Here is an 18,844-nt window from a genome sequence, read left to right on the forward strand (position 1 = left end):
CAGCTCAGGCGCAAAACCATGAGTTTCTTACTGCCTTTATCACAGCAGCCGCACTAGGCAGCCGAGTCCTCATAGCAGCAAAGGATTAGTCCTTCCTCCACGCAGCACTTAAGCCCTCAAGCCAGAGAGCTCTAGAGATACACTTTGAATTGCACTGAGAGTATCACGGAAATGAGCTGAAATGACTGCCGGTCTGAACTGGTTTTCTCAACACAGAGCTAATAATCTCAATGGTTGTTTTAAAGTAACTGCTAAACCCAAACTGGGTCCCAGCCAAGTGTATTTACTGTGTCAGAATAACTGAAAGCTGACTCCTGGTAGCAACCGCTTTCATACAGGGACTATCTGCACCCAGCGGAGTCTGCTGAGCTACCGTGAGTCAAGCCTCTCCCTTCCTGCTTTGCCAACGTCCCTCCTCACACACTGCCCGCTGGCCTCTGCTCCGGCACCCAAGATGTCATGCTGCGCCGCTCTGCGGAGCGTCGTGAGAATCTCTCCAGCACTGGGACCCTTTGCCACCGGCAGGAACACATTGGTCACGGCTTCGGTTCGCCGGGACCGCGGTTAGCCCGAGCTTCCTCCAGCAAATCTGCTGTAGGGGTGCGCGCGCGCTCGTGTTCCTGCCTCTCTGCGCAGGCTGCGTGCAGGGCTGCATTTAATGGTGCGTTACCCCTCCCGAGCAGAGGGGTAGCTTTGCTGCCCTGAATTGGCACAACTCTTGTATAGCTGAATGCAAGCGAAAATGAAACAAACCATTTCCAAACCCCAGTCAAGGAGAAAAATATAACAGAAGTAGCAGCAATATATATCTATTGTTCTTACTTTGGTCTCCTGAAGATGTGTCCATACTGGGAGCAGGCAAGGCCTACTGTTGGTGTGTATACAATTGGCATTAACCGCTCGATATCATCTTGTAATACCCTATAGAATAATTTTTCATTTCTCTCTTGGATTCCCATTATGTAGATATACCTGAAATCAAGCAAAAGAAAGAAAAACACTTATTGTTTTACATTTATGCTTATTTAAAACAACGTGAAAAATGTCAAAGCAAAAACCAAACTTGCTTCATGTTATTTCTTCATGAAATTCCTGCTTCCACTCAAGTTGGGCTTTGAGCACTAAACAAAAGTTGGAAAAGAGAGAGCAGCAGTACTAAAAAGCTGAAATAAAAATACTGGATGTGACATACCATGCATGCTAAGAACTTAATGCACAAACATGCATTGCGATAAAAGATAACCCATGGATTTATTACAGGATGCAGCTGGGACTCTCATTACTGTTAAAAAAAAATTATCAGTGAAAGAATTTTTCATCTAAAAAAAGTAAGGTCCTGACAGTAAGGTCTTGTTAATCCTAACACTAACACAGTTGTAAAACAAATTAACTCCTAACAAAAAGTTCATTTTGAAGGACTTACCTAGGTGTGTAAACCAAACCTGCATTTTTGCAAATCTACCTACCAATCTACTGTGTATCAATTCATATTCAGTCTTGCTGACCTGACAACATAAACATAATGAATTAGCAATTTGTCTTAGGCTACAGCAACCAGGCACTTTGCCAATACAGATGACATGACTGTTTCAGATCAGCAAGTGACATGATGTGGATTTAAAAGTCATCTTTCAGTTTTCATGAGAACAAAAGAGTTTTGATGTGGTCCAGCAAGCCTCAAACCATTCCAATGCTCCCCTCGCCTTTAGGAGACCACGTATTTTTAATGCAGATATACATAGGCTTATATGAAAACAGTAACAGGATGCTAAAAACATGCCATTCTAAAAAAAACAAATCAAAATCCTTCACATTGTTTTCACTAAACCAGTGCGTTAAACAAAAAAAAAGACTCATATAAAAAAATACCCATTATAAGACTCAAAATTCTAACCCTGTAATTCCCTTCTAGCAGTAACTACTGTATATGATAAACACTGTTTTTCATACCTAATTATCAAACCCTCAATTTGCCTTCACTCTCACATATTTTTCTAGCGTGCACTAGCTGCCCCTTTCCCCTCCTCCAATAGTTCTGTGCTCTAACAACCTGCCACACAAATCTTACATATTACAGAAATACATATTACAGCAAGGTTCACAGCTTTCTTTTTCGTTACCTTATGACTATGGAGTATAAAAAAAAAAGCTCCCCAACCTCATTTAGCCGCATGATGAATGCATGATTGATGAAAGCAGTTTTCTGTGCAAAAGTGAAAATAGCCTCCAACAACTGAAAAACCCAGTGGAGGCACAGAAACCTTGTTTGGTTATCCCCATGAAATATGTTACAGCAATTTCCATTTACTTGCATGACAAAACAAGGCCAGAGGACTGCTTACTTTTCCAAAGGGTCAGTCATTTTTGCCAAATTCTTATGGAAGCGTAAGGCTTGAATGTCTTGTGTCTCTATTTTAGGAGGTAGAAGTCCTTGCAACCCAAGCATCTGTCGTTCATGTAATGTAAAGGCCATACCCTGAAAACAAGAGAGGTGAGAAATAATTAGCAGTTCTTCCTCTAGCATTTCTATTTATAATGTCTTTCTATTTGCCATTTCAGACTATGCACTGCATCCTTTTCTCACGGCAGGTGCCACAGAAGGCAGGGTTTGGATATAGTTGCCTCTGCTGGGGTTCTCCTCATCCTTTATGGGTATCCCTTTTGACCACAGCTTTTCCACATCTCTGAGACCTCAGGCCCTTTGCCAGATTTCATTTTCCTTTGTGAAACTGGGAGAACAACTAAGAGATTCCACTGCAGACAGGCTAAGGTTTAAAAGTAAAATAATAGCTGCCTCTTGAATTGTTTCATAGGAACGTAAGGCTGACCAGGAACATGCGGGTTACCCAGTCTGGTCCCTACAATCACAGTAACATTCAGAGAGCTTTCATTGAATTGCTCCATTTGCTGCTTTTTTCTACATACTTTCGGTAATCCAGCCAGATCCCAAAGTTACTGAATTGCCCTAATGCTTCTATTGAGGTCACAATTCAACCCAAATCCTTCATTTTTACTTAGGGCTAGAACTAAGTTATTCATCTTCAACTGTAGTTGTCTACTACCAAAAAGACTCATTGAACAAATTAAGTTTCAGAAGAGTTAAACCACAAAAATATCCCAGCATTTCATTCTTCTCTGGTGGATGAAGAGTTTCAAGGTGGATGAAGAGTTTAATTTATTGTTATTTAAATACTAATTTGAATTATTTGACAATAACATTGAGTAAAACTGGGTTTTCCCTCAGCACACGTAATGCCCTGCTGTCAGCTACCTGCTGGTGGAGACATCTTCACAGGGCAGTTAACTCCAGGCGTAACGTTCCAAAACGTTAAGTGACCCGAGTCCGGATTCACAGCCAACCTGGCTCAAAGTGCTGACCCCATTTCCGACAACAACTGACCCCACTTAAAGTTTGCCACTTCCAAAAGGGTAATGATAAGCCTTCCTTATTTCAGTTTATCCAACTGGGTCAGTTCAGTGAATGATTAAATCAATACTTGTGAACGCAAGAGCTGAAAACCCAGGAAAGCCTTTGCTGTTCCAAGGCTGTGCATCAATCTGTGAGCAAAAGCGGAATCTGACAGGGAAAGACCTGCTAGTTGCAATGTTTTGAAAGAGCTGGAAACAAGAAACATCAGTTCTGCTCACAAACAACAGTTCCTTTGTTTAATAAAGCAGTTAGATTAAAAAACAAGAGCACATTTTCTCAAATTTCCCCACACTAGAAGCGGATTCTTACTGCCAAGTTAAAAAAAAAAAAAGGTTTAAAAAAGCTTTCTAAGGTTTGTTTTAAGCCTTGTAATTCCACTCCAAATTCCTCCTGCAATCAGAAAAATCGCAAGAAAAAAATTAATATTTCTTCACTTTAGAATAAAAGACAAATTCAGATTAGAATATATATATATTTTCACCTCTGCTTATGTTTGAATAGACTTTCACAGGTATTTGTAGAAAGCATGCCAATTAACAAAAAATACCTCTAATTTAGACTCTATACTTAGTGTAATTCAGCACACTTGAATGGTTTAGAACCAATATAACTACTCCTTAGGAAAAAACATAATTAAAATAATTAATGTTTTTACATAATTTTTCTCTTTGCTTATTTAAATTATATTTACTACCAGTTGTTTTGACTACACTGATTTAAGCACCTGCTTTTCTGTACTAATTCTATACTATGTTCTAAAGTAATAAAATATTTGAAGAGTTAAAAAGCAAGAAAAAAAGAACAAAACCAAAAATTTCAGTTTTGCAAAAAACACTTCCAAATACTTTCTCGCAAAAAACTGTAAGTATTTAACCCTAAACTAGAGCAATGCTTTGTATTTCTGACAACCTTCTACGTAATAGATTTCACATTAAATACCGAACACAATTTATGCTTTTTCTACTATCTGCGAGTCATTTGCAAACCATTGTTTTTTTCTTTCCTCATGTAATTGTTATTCTCAAGTATTCTTCCAATGGTGTCTTTAAATAAATTTCAGATGATGACTTATTCCTGAACTTTTTACCCTTGCTGCTGGTCTTTTGCTGGGTGTAACAATCACTTTAGCCACATGGTAATTTTTTTGAAAACTGATTTGAATAATCCAAAACTTCCACTGAGAACACAACCATGTAAGCAGCACTGGCATGAGAAAAAAAAAACACGAGGAACACACACTGTATGTATTTTTTTCCTTATATTGCAAAGGATCTGCTTTAGTTTCCCTCCTGCATACTTCACAAGAAATATTGAAAGATTCTCTGGGAATGTAAATACATCTGCCAAAGTTGCATGGAAGCGAACCACACAAACACACATCTCAGCTGTCTTCCCCTTTTCCTTAACTACCCTCTAATTTGTTACCATCAGCAGTTTATGTCTTTTTAAAACAACCATTTCTCAACACAAACAGTACTTGATTTAGGATACAAAGCTAAGTACAGCTGGTAAACATCTGTAATATTTTGACTGTTACTTTAGGCACTACAAAACCAAAAATGATGCCAAAAGATTTATGACATTAAGAAGGGGGGAAAAAAAAGCTTAGTCTCTTTCCAGCAGATATATAAACATTGGTCAGTAAAGCCACTAACGTCACTAGTTTAAGGCATGTCAAAGGCCAGAATCCCTTCAGTGGTACCATACTGCATACACTGACATTTTACTCTAAACTAGCTGAAATATCTCACTAGCAAAATCTACATCCTCCCCATTGGAAACTCTCAAGTCCCTTAAAAATAAAGTCTACCTAATTTCTAATTTCCACTATTAGCATCACACTGGGATATGACTTTTCCTTAATTTCCCTGTACAGTGAAACCAGTGACCTTAAACTACGTGGGTCCTTGATAATATCAAATGAGCCCTGAGGTTAGTACTAAGCAGAACAGCTACCCATCTTTATTCAGTTTATTCACATTTTTTCCAGTTTACAGGCAACCTGATTTTTCAGTGTATCTGGAGTTACAATAACATTAAACACAGCAAATTCTTTAAGTGGTACTAAGTACTTCCAGCTGTTTATTTATGTGACAATTAGCTCTTACCACATTAAAAGATGCTTTAATTTTTGCCCAGGCCTAACTCAGGACCCTGAATGCCACCAGGGCATGCCCTGACCTGCATACAGATATTTAATCCTCGTTCCAACTAGAACAGAACAAGTTTAGTCCAGAGCAGCACTATAAAAAACCCAGAGCCCTTCCAACACCTGGCTGTATTCCCATTCATTATCTTCATCCATGACCATCAGCTGCCTATTGTTTTGGATTTGGGATTGCGGCTTGTTCTCCATACAGCACCTCGCAGGACAAAGATTTTCCTAGGAGCTGCAGTATTACAAATTTCCTAGCCTTTTCCTTCATTTTATAAACCCCAGTACAATTTGACAGAACCAGCGATCAGTTCCCAGTGAATCAGGAGGCACTCAGCAATTTGCAGCACTGGGACTGATGTTCTCAAAGACACTTAAGATCCCAGCACCAACTTAAGGGCCAAATTCCCTCTGGTTTCCACTGGGATTAAATGCCTAAATACTGTAGTGATTTGGGCTTAAGTCACAGAGATCACTTTTTGGTTTCCTTTGACGCACAGTGCTAGGTGTCCTTTCTCTGAGTGTTATCCACTGACTTTCACTTAGATTAGTTTCCTTAATCCTCTTTACAGCTCAGGAAAAACAGGTGTCCTTTCTAAGATAGTGCAGACAAAGCAGGGAGCGCATCCAGGAGAAAACCCAGCACACTTCAAAGACCACAAATGAATGAATTAATACGCATGGACAAATTTATTGCAACAAAACCAACGTACTGCCGGGGGGAGGAAAAAAAAAAAGGCAAGTAAAATGAAGTGTTGACAGTTTTTTAGTTAAGACAAGCTCACACTGAATCAGTACGTCCTGTGCCTTTAATCCACAAACTATCTGGCACTGACACCTCACTTCAGCCCTAACAACTGGGCTCTACTACACAAAGCGAGTGGTGCTATAAATACCAGCACATAAAAATTCTAGTTGCCTACTTTGCATGAAGGTGAACAGCAGACCTGAATCCAGCAAGCATGATTTTTATAGCACCACCGAGTAAGTAATACTGAGAGGTTTCTAAGCAGAGAAGTACTAGTGCGGATAATTTTTTCCCCACCTGCAAAGTCTTGCAGGCATATATATAGGACGGGATACTTCTACCTGATACCATAAATACTCTCAAGCATTCTGAAAACCTGCACAGTTTGTAACAAATAACCCATTCAAAGCCCCTGATAAAGATGTAAATGCAGAGTATATCCAAACATGCCACTGTTTGGAAAACGAGTTAGCCTACTTCACAGGGAAGATTTAATCAACTCGTTTTCATGTAACTTGTAATCATTGTTACAACATATTCAGCAGTTTAGAGTAGGCTTTGAAGCAGCATCATAAATGTTTTTAAAATAAAGTAGATTTTACATTGGATTGTGGGCTGCCTCTCTTAACTCTGCTTCCTTTTGCTAATCACAAAGTTCACTATTGCACAACATGTCTCCACTGCAAATTAATAAAGTTCACTCATATGAATCAAAGGCGTATTTGCTATCTCAACCATAGATTCAAAGTTTCTCTGTGTTTATGAGAATAGTGTAGAATATGGAAATCTCCTTTGATTTCTTTCCTCCATTTTTTAAACTCAATTTCATATCTTTATTCTTCCAGAAACAGCATAGTATATACACTGGAGGGTATGGCTGACACAGCACAGCAATCTACTCCCTGCTGAACTGTGAAATGACGCAGACCTTCCCCAGGTTATTAAGCCTTTAAAGACTTTAGTCTCTCTGCAGGCAAAGATGCCACCAGTTCTTGTACCGCCTCTCTATGTGTGGAACCAGATGTAAATCACTTTGGCTGCTGAACCAGATTTAGCTAACCCGCAATAGCTCTCATTTACTAACGATGTGGCTTCAACTAAAAGCATTCCCCTGCAGAAAATGGAAAAAAGTCAGCAACAGAAAGCCTTTACACACCAGCAAGAAAGTCATCCAGCCTCTCTAGGGTTTGTTTCCAAGCACCAAAGGTTATGGTAAAGCTGCATATTGCAAATCATGAGCATGATGGACTGAAATGGTTCATCTCCACTGTATAGCATCACTGAACACCTCAGAGACATTTCATTAAACTGCTATTTTTCTAACTGAGAAGATGCTATTGCTTTTGTTCTCCTTTAATGGCATTAATCCTACAATTAAAAAAAAAAATCGAAACAATTAAAAAGCTAGACAGCTTCCTTCCTTCCTCCACCCACTGTCCCAGCAGCTCACGAGTCCTGAGCAGAATAGCTGATCTAAGTTAAACGGGGTGCAATACTACCTACCACCTTTGGCACTTATAGCACCTTTTCAGACAGATGATAAAAGCTGGTTACAGATTCAACAGTTCCATCTTTCCACATTTAACTCCCTTTAAAAGCATGCAGATCTCAACAAAGTTGACAAAAGCTGCAGAAGCTGCAGATGCATGACAGTGCAACCTCCATCCAGCAATCCCTCCATCTCCAAGCCAACTGGGCAGGACACTAAACTTGTGGTGGGACTTTCGGGCTGGGTGTGGGCGTGGGTGTGCGCGCAAGGAAACTAGAGGTTTCTATCAGTTTCCTGCCTTCTAGGATCTCTCCTCACGACTGATCAGAAACTGCTGCTAGTGTTTCAAGCACCGCATTTCTTAGCGACATGACAATTACCATTTGCAGTACATCTCCACATCCTGTTTATCCTGGTTTCCCCAGGAAGGCCGACGGGCATCGCGTATTCTACACGCTGGCTGCTCAACCCAACTGACACAGTCTAAAAAGTATTAAAATAACAGAAATCGAATGTGTCAAAAAACAGCATGTTGAGAAAGGGCACTGGCAGGGGAAAAGAGCATCTGCTTTTAGATCTTCGAGTTCATACAATCTTTCTTGACATTCTCTTGTCCCAGCCTATTTATTTTGTCCAACTAGCTTTAACTTTGGGTTGGGTTTTTTTTGTTTGTTTGTTTTTTATTCTGAATTGGAAACACAATGTTGGGATATTTGCCAGAAGTCAGTAAGGTCACATACATCTTTGTTAAGAAAACTGATTCTTTAAACAAAGGTAATCTATCAGAGTTTCTGGAAGTATTCAGTAAGGCATAGATGAAAACAAATTGGGCTGAAAAAGCTGGGAATGGATACAGATAAAACTGTGATTAATGGTCTAGCTAAATACCACATATGAGAAGATAACCACCCATACGGAAAATAGACACTGGGACAGTTCCTCAGGAATTGGTCTGGGATTAAACTGCCACTTGTGTGACACCGGCAGTGAATTCTTTTTTAAAATCTATCATGTATTCCCACGCACATGTGCCCGGGCACATACATAAATACACATATGTGTGCATGCATGTGTGTGTTTAATGCAATGTCCTAAGGATATTTGCTGAAGCTAAAAATTTGAGAGGCATTGTCAGTACAGGAGAACGATACTAAAGAATGAAATAACCAAACAATATTGAGGAACAGAGTAATAGAAAAAGGGGTAATGGAATCAGCTGCACAAAATACAGGCACGCACTTAGACAGTAACACGAAGAACTGACGCCGCAAGGTAGAAAAATCACCAACTAAAATACAGAAAGTGTCACAAATTATTCAGAGTCACAAATTTGCTGCAAGCACACAGAAAGCAAACATACGAATAATGTTACAGGTCACGTATTTTCAGTGAAGATAAAGACATACTGACGCCACTCTATGTGGCAGAATGGACATCGCCAAGATCAGGGATCATTTACTCATGCATCATCTGTTCTGTGCTGGAAGAAGAAATCCTGGCCCTTGAGTGAGAATCTGAAGCATTACCACAATATAAAGAACAATTTAATTGCCAGTACTAAACAAATGAGATCGTCCTAACAGAGTTCTAAGCACCCAACAAGCTTAAAATGCTGCCTTGGCACAGCAGGGAATAAAAGGCATAGCAGAATAAAAGGTCTTGAAGCCAATTAACTGTAATTTGAATCCCTATCACAGAGCAGAAATCAAACATCATGGAAGATCGTAAACATACATGGATGCCAGCAATGCAGTTACAGTATGTTCTGCAATTGTTTGGCTGCAACAGCAAGGGCATTACCGATATAGCTCATGACCTTTTCTGAGCCATCCTGACAATAAACACTTGAAAGCTGGCCTTCAAACATAAAACCCCAAACCAGTTCATGTAGGTGTAGTATGTACCTGCAAAAGACTGGTAAGGGTGGGAAAGAAAAGAAAAAACCAAATGGTAAGAGAAAAACCTACTCCAATGGCAAAGAACTGGAGCAGATTAATTTGCACAAGGGGAAGGGGTGGTTTTCTGTTAGTGATGCTGCCATCTTGCAGTTCTTATTTTAGGGCCCACGTATATTAAAGGAGACCAAATGTTCTGTAGAGCTGATAGGGACTGTAAAAACTAAACATAAGCAACTAAAACACAAGTCATAAAATGATGTTCTCAACAAGCTGCCAGCAAGAGATAAAGCCCTTTATCTGTGCCTGTATGTCTATGATATATATATGCACATGAGGCACTGTGGGCAAGAAAAGCACAAAGGGTAAAGTACTTTCCATATTTAGTCAATCATTTATTTCTCTGCTGAATTTCCAAAATACATTTCTATTCAGATACTGCATCCAGTATCAAGCAGTATCACTTAGCTAGCTTACAGACCCATTCAGACAGGTGCCAGCCTTAAAAACTGACTGATACAACAGAGCCGAACAAATGTGGAAACTTTTTTTCCTCTCACAGGCATAATTTCTTAGAGACATTAAAGAATTAAAAAAAAAAAATTAACTGCTATTAATAAGCAGCTCTCTGTTCTTCCCTCCTCCTCAAAAAAAAAACCCATAAAAAATACTGCATTGTGCTCAGTCCACCAGAGAATTCCAGGCTTAAAAAAAAAATAAAAATTAGAAAGATATTACCACTAGAAAAACCATACGAAATGACCTATTGTGTTTGTTTCTGAATACTGTTGCATAATCAGCACTTGGAAAAGCTTACAGGGCTTGAAATAATTTCCACTGGCATGTCAAAGTGTTTATAGCTCAGAAAAGTCTCGAGATAATCTGATCTTGACAAATCACACCAATCTATCCTTTTCTCCTTCCCCAACACGGCAATCCCAATTTTATTTTTGCAGTCAGCCAGTCTCGAACTTCTACAGCTCTCTCTCTATATACGCAACCTGCATTCATGCAGTATCAAGGCATCTCACACTACACTACACTGTACCAGAAACAGTAAGAAACATGAAAACATGACTACAGATCTTCTTGTCTTCTTCCTTTCTTTTCAGGACACTCAGGAATCACTTTTGCCAAAAGAAACATGAGCAATTCTCCCTGTAGTTATGGGCAACACACAAGGAGATGCAGCTTGCAGTTCCTAGCTTGATATCCTCCCCAGATATTTTGAGCCCACTGGCCAACTTCTGACAAAAGGAGAGGGACAAAGAAAAGAAGGAAAAAATAAAAAAGAAAAAAAAAAAAGATTTTGCTGTGCAGAGGAAAGAGCCAGCCTAGCCCTTCTACTGAGAGAAAGGCTCGGGGTTATGTGGCTGGCTTGCCAGCTGGCCAATTTATAGCAGTACGTGCTTCTTTGCGTCTAGGCAAAGGGGATGGGGGGGAGAGGAGGAGTCGGGGCCATGGGCAGAAAGGAAGGGAAGGAAATTTACAGTGGTGGGGAAATATAAAGCATTACAGGAGGGGAAAAAAATAAAATCAGAGAATGGGGAAGAGGAGAAAAGCCAGACATTAAAAACATAGGATAAAACTATGGAAGTCCAGCTTCCGTATCCCCATTGCTCAGGAAATACCCTGTCAGAGGCAGCTAGATTTGTCACCTTTATTGGTCACTTCAGACATCTTGGATCAGCTACCAAAAGCCCTCATCTCATTTCTTACTAGCTTTAGTTTACACATTAATTGTTTCAATATTCCTGAAGGCTACTACTATTCCAGGAAAAAAAGAGATTGGGGATGGTATTGTGGAAATAGGAAAATTTTTGTGAAGGGGTAAAAAAAACCCAACTACTTTCTTAGGAGAAGTTCCTCCCAATGCATGGAATTAACATAATGTCTCTACCTCCCAGCTAGCTCCATTCAAGGCTTATTTTTAGATGCTCTCTGCCTGACTCTCTGCACAGGGATGTTTCTTACTGATATGGCTCAGTCCCAATTCAGTCTTGCAGAAGAAAGCCAGGACTAGGACATAGAGGCTAACACTTTCTATCACTAGCAAGACCAAATTCAGAATTATTTTTTGCAAACTATGAAATAAGACTGTTTATCTGCTAAAGCTTTACTTCAATTCAACCAGCCCAAAAACTAAGCCAGTAATCAGCAAGAATCAGCAACTCTTCATTTGGCACAAGGAAGCAGCAGTATTGATTGTGCAAACCACAGCAAACCAGGGGAAGTGCAGGCTGACAGAAGCAGAAGGTGTTATTGGAAGTCCTTGTACTGTAGGTGTCCATGTAGTAAACTCGAAATGATCACTGACTCCTCCATCTTCTGTACCCTTTTTTGGCTGTGGCCCAGTACACCTCCTGGAGGTGGTTTAACCTTGGAACAAGGTCCATTGGACGATTACCGGATGAAGATAAGATATTTGATAATCACACACTACCAACCTTGTTTGTTCGTGGGTTTAACATCAGTGGCTTGCCTTTTTCTTTCGTATGTGCGCTGCGACATGCCATCGCACAGGGAGTGGCAACTATTCTGAGTCGGGAGAACATTTTTTTTTTATACTGCACCTGGGAAAAGGAAAAGAAAATCATTCAGATACAGAGGCAGTGGAACTAATGTCCGTATGTGTAGGCCATTTGTTGTAAAAGAAACAGGTACATTCTAGATAAGACTCTTTGCTCTAACGCTGTGATAATAACCCAAAATTGCCTTGCGGCAGCCCGGAAGACAAAAAAGAAGGAAGGCTTTACAATGACGAGAGCGCATGAGTGAGTGCAGAGAACATACAGGGATACTAATGTGAGCTAGCATTATGCTGTGGGCTGCAGTCAGCCAGCATTCACGAGGTATTGTCTTATAGCTGCACTATAAACCCAGAGCAGAATTGCCATTAGCAAATATTAACCTTCTGTGGTGGCCCTTGCAACTGGCACCAGTGCAAATACCAGGGAGGACAGAACGACTTGAGCTAGTGCAGCAAGAAAACTTAGGCTGAGTTTCTCCAATAGCTTTCTTACAATGAAATCTTGTGGCCTGGACAACAGAAAGGAAAAAAACTATGTCTATTAGCATATTAAAACTACATTAGAACAAAATGTAGAATTAAAATGGTCAAAAATTCACTGAACTCTGGATTCCATGTTTAGATTTTTTAAATTCCAAACCTAAAAAAAAAGGTTCTTTTCAGAGAGAATATATCCTTTTCAATAAAGGATATGTTTCCCTAACAAAAGAAAAAATTTGTTAGTACCACTCAAAAGCTTAGTTCTTAATCTCGCCAGGTGATAACCACTCTCAAACCCCTTTTATTCAACTATTAATTGCAAGCTCTTTGGAGCAGAAATTATCATTTATTACATGCTTGTATAACGCAGTACCATCAGGGAATGTGTACTGGACTTGTCTCTAAACATTATTTCACCAACACAGAGAGACAGTATCAATCACAGCGAGACCTTACACAGGACCACGGCCCATATGAAGACACGTTAAGATGGCAGGCCAGAAAGGACAGACGTACACAGCTCGGGGAGAGGAAGAAAGTAGATCCCTTTAGCAATAGGCCTATGCAGTCAGTGGAGGAAGGCAGAGATCCAGGATCAGCGTGGCAGGGAACCCCTCTCCCTCTCCATTGCAGCAGGTGTGGGTGGGGGACCCCTGCAGCCGGTGCTCCATCGTCCCCTGGCCCAGCTGTATGTTCACATCCAAGACACACACAAGGACAGTACAGCAGGTACGAGACATTTTTAAGGAATGAAATGATGCATGGTTTGGATTTCTAATTTCTTCCAGATGGAAGGCAAAATTAGATTAAGGAACAAAACTTCATTATCTTAAATATAGCCTGAATACTTTAGAAGACCTTTCTATAATCAAATTTACACATAATCAGCTTTTAAGATGGCAGACTGATCTTACAAGCTACAATCTGAGGATTTTCTTCAGAATCTTTCCAAGCATTAGAAGAACATGCAAACATCTAACATTTTTCATCATCAGTTAAACCCGAGTTTCTCTTCTACCCATTATGAAGTGTAGAGGAAAGCAGCACTGACATTCAGTGGGATCCCTTTCTCTCATCCTTTATTTGTTTAGGCCTTGCAATTGAAAAAAGTTCCACTCAAAACCCATGTGTTTAGTTGTTTCGTGGTAAATAACATAAATTTACTGCGTGGAGACAGGAGGAACGGAAGCCTCGCCAGCACTACAAACAAATGTTGCTTTTAACATGATAATTCCTCCCTAAACCAGCTAGCGGTGGACTAAATACAGCTGGTCTGCCAGAACTCAGGGCAGCTGAAAATCAGGATCAGATAAGCAAAATTGCATTTGTGCTGCAAAACAACCAGCCTTTAGGAATGGCAAATTCAGTCTTAACTGTTTTTAATTCTGATTGCTCATTTGCCATCGTTACACAATTGCGAGTCCATCTCCTCATGCACGTGAGGCTAAAAATGATCTGCGATTACAGTGGCGAAGCAAACCTCAGCCCGCATCCCATCAGTCTGGTGTTAGGGTGGCTTCAATCTGGCATGAGCAAATACCTTAAACAGGGAATTAAAAACTAGGCCAAACACCACACCTTATCTTACTCTAATTAAATTTAAATTACTTCATTGCAATTAATGAGCATTTAAGAACCAAACAAGATTGTGGCCCAGATTTCTCCTAACTTCATCAATTAACTCTCTAATCAACGAGAGAGACAGACAGACAGAGATTTTTCAGGGGTGTGATTCAAACCTTACAAATCTTACTTTCTTCTCCCCTCTGTGAGAGAGGAAACTTGCTCCTCTCCTCTGAGGTGTCGTACAGGCACCTAAAATGATTCTCTTGGTGAAGGCATCTCAGATGCATTCAGCAAGCAGGAGAATCACGCTTCGTTTTCCACTCAGTCCCTCTGTTTAGATCCAAGAGATACATCCCAGGTAATTTATATCCAGCATAAAACCTGACTGGTTACTCAGTCCTGAGCTCTCGTTCCCCTGCTCTTCTAATTGTTTCCTATTTCTGTTTCATCTCCCGTCTTGCACATCTCCTCTAACTCCTTTTGTCGCAGGCTTTTAAACATGTTTTAGCAAGAAACTGCCTCCAAAACTCTCCTTAACATGACTTACCCTGAAACCACAAAGCAAGCATCCTTCCCCATCCCCTGTCCATACTCGTCTGCAGAAGGGCCAAGAGCTCTGTGCTTTGCCCGCGTGGCCGTGGCCCTCCGTGACTCACCTACCCTCTCCTCCCGGCTCTGCTGGCCACCAACCTGGCAAGAACAAGCCACCCATCTGCCCAGGTCCTTCTGCTTCAACAGTCCTAATTCCTCCTCGAGAATATAGGCACAGGACAATCCAGTAACCCTTACGATTAAAAATCAAGGCTACATCTATACATGCCACTAGTGGTTTAACGCTTTTTAAAACAGAGCTCCCAGGCTGACTCCGCTCACGCCCAGCCGAGGCTCACAGGATGGCTTGAGCCAGATGCAGCACTGGGGTAGCCATAAAACCGGTTCACACCAGGAGTTTGGGATTACAGCTAACAGCTTCTCAGATGAAAGATACCACCAGACAATAAAAATACTTCAGATGCAGCACGGTCCAACTGACAGCAAATAAGCTGCCCTGGGCAGCTCCGCTTCTCCTCTGGCCTTGTGGAAAAGGAAGAAGGGACACGAAGCCTCGTGCCCGGTGGCTCGGATCCACCAGCCCCGTTTCTGGGAAGCACTTCAGGCAGACAGTGAGCTGCAACGACAGGTCTGCAAGAAAGGTCCCCAAACTGATACCTGGTGTCAAGGAGATGAAAGGGTTGGGTCATGCTGCTTTGTGGGAAGGTTTTAAAATGGTTTATGATGGGTTTTGTAGAAGAGAGGCCAGGTGTGAGATGGTGGTACTTTAACTGAAAGAAAAAGGAGAGATGATTTGGACAGTAGGGGCTGATAGAGAAGGGGGAAGGATGTCAACTGAGGGAAAGACGGGGGGTTGTAAAGATGTGAAAGCAGATACAGAGAGGACTGAGGTTGTGCAATGTCCTGTGAGGAGGAATTGGGAAGAAAGCAGAGGAATTGAAAGAGGAATAAAATTCCTCCTAAAACATGTGTCAGCATATCCAGAACAAGGATTTCTTTCTTCTTTTAGTACTTGACAATGGTAAGGACTAAACAAGACTGTGGTGCACCACTAGATTCAATCCAATACAACTGGTAATTTTTGACTTATTGCCACATACATGCTGTGTCACAATTTAAGAGAATTAAATTCTTCAGCATACCAGATGACAGCTCTCTTCTGTGCCTTATCAGGAGGCATCTGGCCAGGTCAAACTAATTACTAATACTGCACAAGTGCCCTTATCTAGGAGCAAATGTTTTGCTGCTGCAATTATGGATTTGTTAAATTGCAAAAGCTACTTTTAAGGGAAAGGTTCATCGTACTTTTAAAAGGTACAATTACATTGCTCAGAGAGTCAGGAAACTCAGTGTCAATTAAAGCAAGGTCTGCTTCAATTACTGCACAGGCTGGCTGACTTGTTGATTATACCTTAATACTAAGGAGTATCTCTCAGTGGACAGTAACTTATGCTTGATGACTTTGCAGTCTTCCTGCCGTTTGAAGGATGGCTAAACATAAATATACTTCAAGTATTCCTGAAATCCTGCGTAAATGAACGGTTCCAGTCTTTCTTTCATGTACAGAAATTACAAAGACCTGTGTGTTAACAGGAGCTTGTTCTTGGTAATACAAGCTGGGACTATTAATTCAAGACCATACAGGTCTCACAGAGTTTCCAATCTTTCTGGCCTCAATTGCTTTTGTTTTATTTAAGCACCACTGCTCTAGGGCCAACAAACATTTCCTCTTATATATCCACAGCAATCTATCCTGTGAGTCTGCACTACCCCGAGTCTGGTGTGGATGCACCATTGCATTCCAGTCTTTTTTTTTTTTTTTTTTTTAAATAAACAGACAAGCCTTGCCTATCCAAGCATGACACAAACCAGGCACACATTAGCTGGCTTCATCACTTCAGTAATAATAAAGCAGTCTAAAATTATTACATTAGGCAAGTACCAACTATAAATGTGTCTCCCAATGAGACTTCTACTTAAAGAAAGCAGCTTTCCCTGCACCTGCCACCCTGCAGCAGGCGCTTTGCAGATCAAGGGGGAAGGGGACACTTCCATTTTACAACGGGAGCACCCCAGTGCGGAGGAAGGAGCAGAGAGATGAGGCTGGGCGATGCAGTTCTGCACAGCAACTCAGCACCTCTGACTCCCCGAGCTCAGCAGATGCTGTTGGGGGAAGTTAACAGAAAATGGTGGTAATAATATTTCGGGTTCCTTCCAGCAAAGTCCTGAGCTGTTATTTTAAAGGACATTTCTAAGATACCTTGAGATCTGCAAAGTAAAAGGAACAATCATATGGGGAGTGTTACTAATAAAATGTTCAGCAGTGATGAGCGGTCATTTTGGAAGCAGATCTTGAAACTACTTTTCTTCCCTCTTATTCTGAGGCAAGCAATTCAACAAGGAGAAAAGTTAGATGCAGAGTACTTAAGCAGAATAAGTAAGTTCACAATTTGAGGCTTGAAACTTTCTGCAAATAAAGCACACTTAGGCGAATTCAAACGAGAATAATTTCAGAACACCTTTGTAAAAAGAGCATACGTTCTCTACATTACTTAACTTGAAATTTTAGCAAACGTCTCACAGCACAACTAGAAAATAGGACTAAATTGTTTGGTGTTGGAGTCTTGGTTCATAAAAGCTCTTACCACACAACATCAGAGAGCTATTTTTTTATACATTAATGGATCTGACCTAAGTATTTTTCTTAAACATCAGAAAGTCCATTATCTTGTACTGTGGAAACTGCAGCAGCAGTACTGTTGGCTTACTCTGACAAGATGTATTCACATTCTTGATTTTATTCCATTTGTCTTACTGGGAGGGCTCCCAGTAGTAAAGCTAAGGGCATCTATGTGTGTGGGAAAGGCCTTATCCTGCAGAATCCTCAGGAAGATTGCAGAATAGTAAATTCCTCCAAATAAGCAGAAAGCCACTGTTGCTTTATTCTGAAGAACTGGCACACAGCTGTATTAGAGCTGTTTTCTTCAGTTCAAAAATAAAGATTTTTTGGATACAAGTTGAGAGAGAAACAAGGATGTTCTCAACAACCGCTGCCAACTCACAAAAGGGAATTCTTCCTGGGAGAATAACTCAGCAATAAGCACAGAGAAACTGAGCTGCTTGCTAATACAGTGCCGATCAGGTGAAGTATAAGCCTGTCAACCACTTATAAACCTTGGTGTGCACTACAGTTAGGACTTAAAAAAACCCCAACCTGCTCAAATTCAGAAGAATCTGAAAAACTACCCATACACAGTTAGTTACCAGCCCAAGTAACAGCAAAATGTTCCTTCTGTTGCAATAAAGGTGCTGCCACCAGTAGTAAAGATGAACATTCAATTAGTACTCACTCAAGCACGGCACACTAACCACGCATTTTGACAGCGTCTTAGTTTGCAGAAGAAAAAGCTTCAAACCTTGCCTGCACTCACACTGCTGACTCATAACGCTACTGCACAGGATTATCAGAAGTTTTGTCCCGGGACTGTAACACACACTTTCTCTTAAAATACATGCTCAGGCTAACTTTCTGTAGACCTGACCACGTCTAATAGAGCCAACAATATGTTAGACACTGCTGGCTGTGCACACACACAGATTACTTGCAGAGTTTCATACTCTGCCTAGCTCTTTGTATTACCCACGTGTATATAAACATATATAGAAAATTTCCCTTTGCTGTTCACTACTAACTTTTTGCAATTAAGATCACATAGATACCAAATAGTTAAGAGCTTTCTTGGCTGCAAGATCGACCTTTTTTTATCAGCTTTTATCAACATTGCTGCATGTTTTTGGGTTTCTTCAAGCAGTTAGAAATTCGTGCCATGACATTACACACCAAGTTGCTCAGAGACCAGCACTTATCTTGTACCGTTTAACGTTACGGTGCAGCGAGGCCAAGAGGAGCACGGGACCTACAACGGTGACATTTCAAACAGCCACCGCCACTTCTTTTAACAAATAGCCAAGAGGCAAAACCCAAGGAGTGCAGAGATT

General features: G+C 40.7%; 1 protein-coding gene across 3 annotated transcripts in view; it reads right to left on the minus strand.

Annotated features, from left to right (window-relative positions):
- LOC142074897 (NAD-dependent malic enzyme, mitochondrial) overlaps positions 1-18,844 on the minus strand; it is a 32,731-nt gene that overhangs the window by 12,902 nt on the left and 985 nt on the right. For all 3 annotated transcript variants that reach the window (XM_075135858.1, XM_075135859.1, XM_075135860.1), the window contains exons 2-4: positions 12,165-12,290; positions 2,343-2,476; positions 823-972 (exon numbers count right to left, since the gene is read on the minus strand). In XM_075135858.1, coding sequence (XP_074991959.1) covers positions 823-972; positions 2,343-2,476; positions 12,165-12,272 — 392 coding nt within the window. In that variant the 5' untranslated portion in view covers positions 12,273-12,290. The remainder of the gene's footprint in view (positions 1-822; positions 973-2,342; positions 2,477-12,164; positions 12,291-18,844) is intronic.

This window comes from Calonectris borealis, chromosome W, assembly GCF_964195595.1.
Source record: "Calonectris borealis chromosome W, bCalBor7.hap1.2, whole genome shotgun sequence".
Lineage (NCBI taxonomy): Eukaryota > Metazoa > Chordata > Aves > Procellariiformes > Procellariidae > Calonectris > Calonectris borealis.